This window comes from Erigeron canadensis, chromosome 7 (assembly GCF_010389155.1).
Source record: "Erigeron canadensis isolate Cc75 chromosome 7, C_canadensis_v1, whole genome shotgun sequence".
Taxonomy (NCBI): Eukaryota; Viridiplantae; Streptophyta; class Magnoliopsida; order Asterales; family Asteraceae; genus Erigeron; species Erigeron canadensis.
Window position 1 is genome coordinate 23,955,746 of NC_057767.1, and position 2,406 is coordinate 23,958,151.

General features: G+C 30.7%; 1 protein-coding gene across 1 annotated transcript; it reads right to left on the reverse strand.

Annotated features, from left to right (window-relative positions):
- Positions 1-688: 688 nt before the first annotated feature.
- Positions 689-1,694, reverse strand: LOC122608396. Its single transcript, XM_043781497.1, has 2 exons — positions 1,476-1,694; positions 689-1,316 (listed from the first exon to the last, which is right to left on the reverse strand). The coding sequence occupies exons 1-2, from the start codon at positions 1,640-1,642 to the stop codon at positions 842-844; spliced, it is 642 nt and encodes a 213-aa protein (XP_043637432.1). The 5' UTR covers positions 1,643-1,694; the 3' UTR covers positions 689-841.
- Positions 1,695-2,406: the final 712 nt, after the last annotated feature.

Genomic DNA, 2,406 nt, shown 5'->3' on the forward strand with positions numbered 1-2,406 from the left:
TTTTTCCGTTTCCTTTACGTGATAAGATCTTGGCATGCTAATCAAAGACTAATGCAACTGACCGACCGTGTGAGTCTTTTATTATCGTCAAGCAAGCAAGTGTTTATATTGTAATTCTTTGTTGATTTATTCCATTGTCTATGGTATAATTTTTTTCTTCAATCACTATGTTATCTATTTTTTTCTCACTTGGTTATGAAAATTATACGTATAAGATGTGGATTTATCTAATTGTATTCACATATCTTTCATTAATTAGTTACACTTTATGAGTTATTTATAAGCTAATGCGGTCTTTTTCGTCTCATCTCAAAATTGTTGTTTTACTCTTTTCGATTGGTATTGTATGATCATCTTAATCCAATAAATTTATTACCGTTTGTGAATATTTATATATATATTTATAATATATATAGTAAACCCATACATCATACGGTATTAAGAATAGTAATATAATATACTTCATGTGATCATAAAATAGAATGTCTCCTTGTTTCTTGTACGTTACAATATCCGCGTTTGGTGAACACGTTTTCGTTTGTTGATCATGCATGTATATATCACTAAACTAATTAATTTAACTCGTTTGCATGTTTCATTAAACTAATTAATAAATTTAACTCATATGTATAAACACATAGTCATAAACTACAAGTCTACAACAATCAAACAATTAAAATACATAATATAAGTAGTTGAAAACTTAATATTGACATTGATAATTAGGAATATATATACAACATTAATATAATTTCATATATGAAGTAGACAAATTAACCATCATATATAGTACCAAAAGAGAACAATTAATTAAGTTCTTACTTGCTAACTAACTAACTAACTAACTACATTGGCTTGAAATTTCATCTAGTAATTTATACCTTCTCACCCTATGTTTAAAAACTGGTCTTATTTTGATCCCACCACCATCTCCTAAATGATTCTCTGACTTTGACTTTCTTAACACCACATTATTCTTCTTCTTCTTCTTATCCTCAACCACCACCCCACCACCGACGACGATCCTTTTCCGGCTAGTAGACACCGGCGATTCCTCCGCTGATGATCCATGTACTACTTTCTTCATCTCATTAAAACTTTTTGTCACCTTTATCTCTAAATTAGCTTTCCTAATTCTTTGAGTTCTTTCTCTCAAATCCTTATGACTTGCCATTTTCTCATCAGGATTTCCTTTGCTCTTTCCGGCGTGATCACCGCGTGTTTCGCCGGATTTCCTTGACTTACCGGCTGAGTCATGTAAGCACCAGTTGCAAGTGTTGTATGTCTCAAGTTTAGGGTAGAGATTGCTACAATATCTATTAAAAGAATTTCAATATAAAAAGTATTATATGTTTGAAAATAATGTAAAGACGCAGACAGTCATGACTCTATCCAAAGGTCGAGAAACTGCTTCCAAACGAAATTAAAAATATACGAAATAAAAATAAAAAATAAATATATGAATTGAACCTTACTTGTGTTGTGATCTGAATTTACATATTTTGCATTTGAAAAGCTCTATAGTGATGCCATGATCACCACACATGCAACACTCTATGGGTGATGGTTGTGTATCGCCGGGACGAGCACCGCCGCCTCCACCGCTAGCGCTGCCACCGTGGCTTCCTTTGGTTTTCACCATTTTGATTTAGAGAGAGAAAGGGAGAGGAAGGAGAGAGGAAGCTAGAGATATATATGTGCATCCATGTGTGTATATATATATTGCTATTGCTATTGGAATAATTATTCTGTGATCGAAATAATACACCTTTTATTTTATATTGTTTTTTTACTTCTAACAAACTATTTCTATAGAATAACTTTATAGTATATAGTATGATATCATCATTACAATGAATGTATCATCAATTAATTAATTACTAAAAGATTCATATGGCATTCATATACTAGTTTACTTTATAGCGTCACATAAAACACGAGAAAAATATAACTCACATTTTTGTATTATTTCAAACTCTATTATGCCCCGTAAGTAAAATCTAGTCTTAATAAAAAAAAGTACTAGTGTATCTTATAGTGTATAGTATAATTATCATTACACAAACTACGAGTTTAATGTGATTTTAAAAAGTGTTTTTATGACCAAACGTCATTTTTGAATTTGAAACTAAAATTAACAACTAAATTTGACAATAAAGGTCGAAATGATTACATAGAATCGAGAATTGAGAAAAACGTTTTATCAAGTAATTTAAATAGTCATCTATTTGGATTAATCCATGACATGATAACCTCCGATTGCATATAAGTGAAAGTCTAATTCAAATAATTCAAATACGTTGATTAGTAACCGAAGTTTAGATAAAGACTCACCCTTTCGTACCTGTCAATTTCTTGACTTTATTAAACCCCTTAACTAAATAATTCCATTATAAGGTCCAGCAC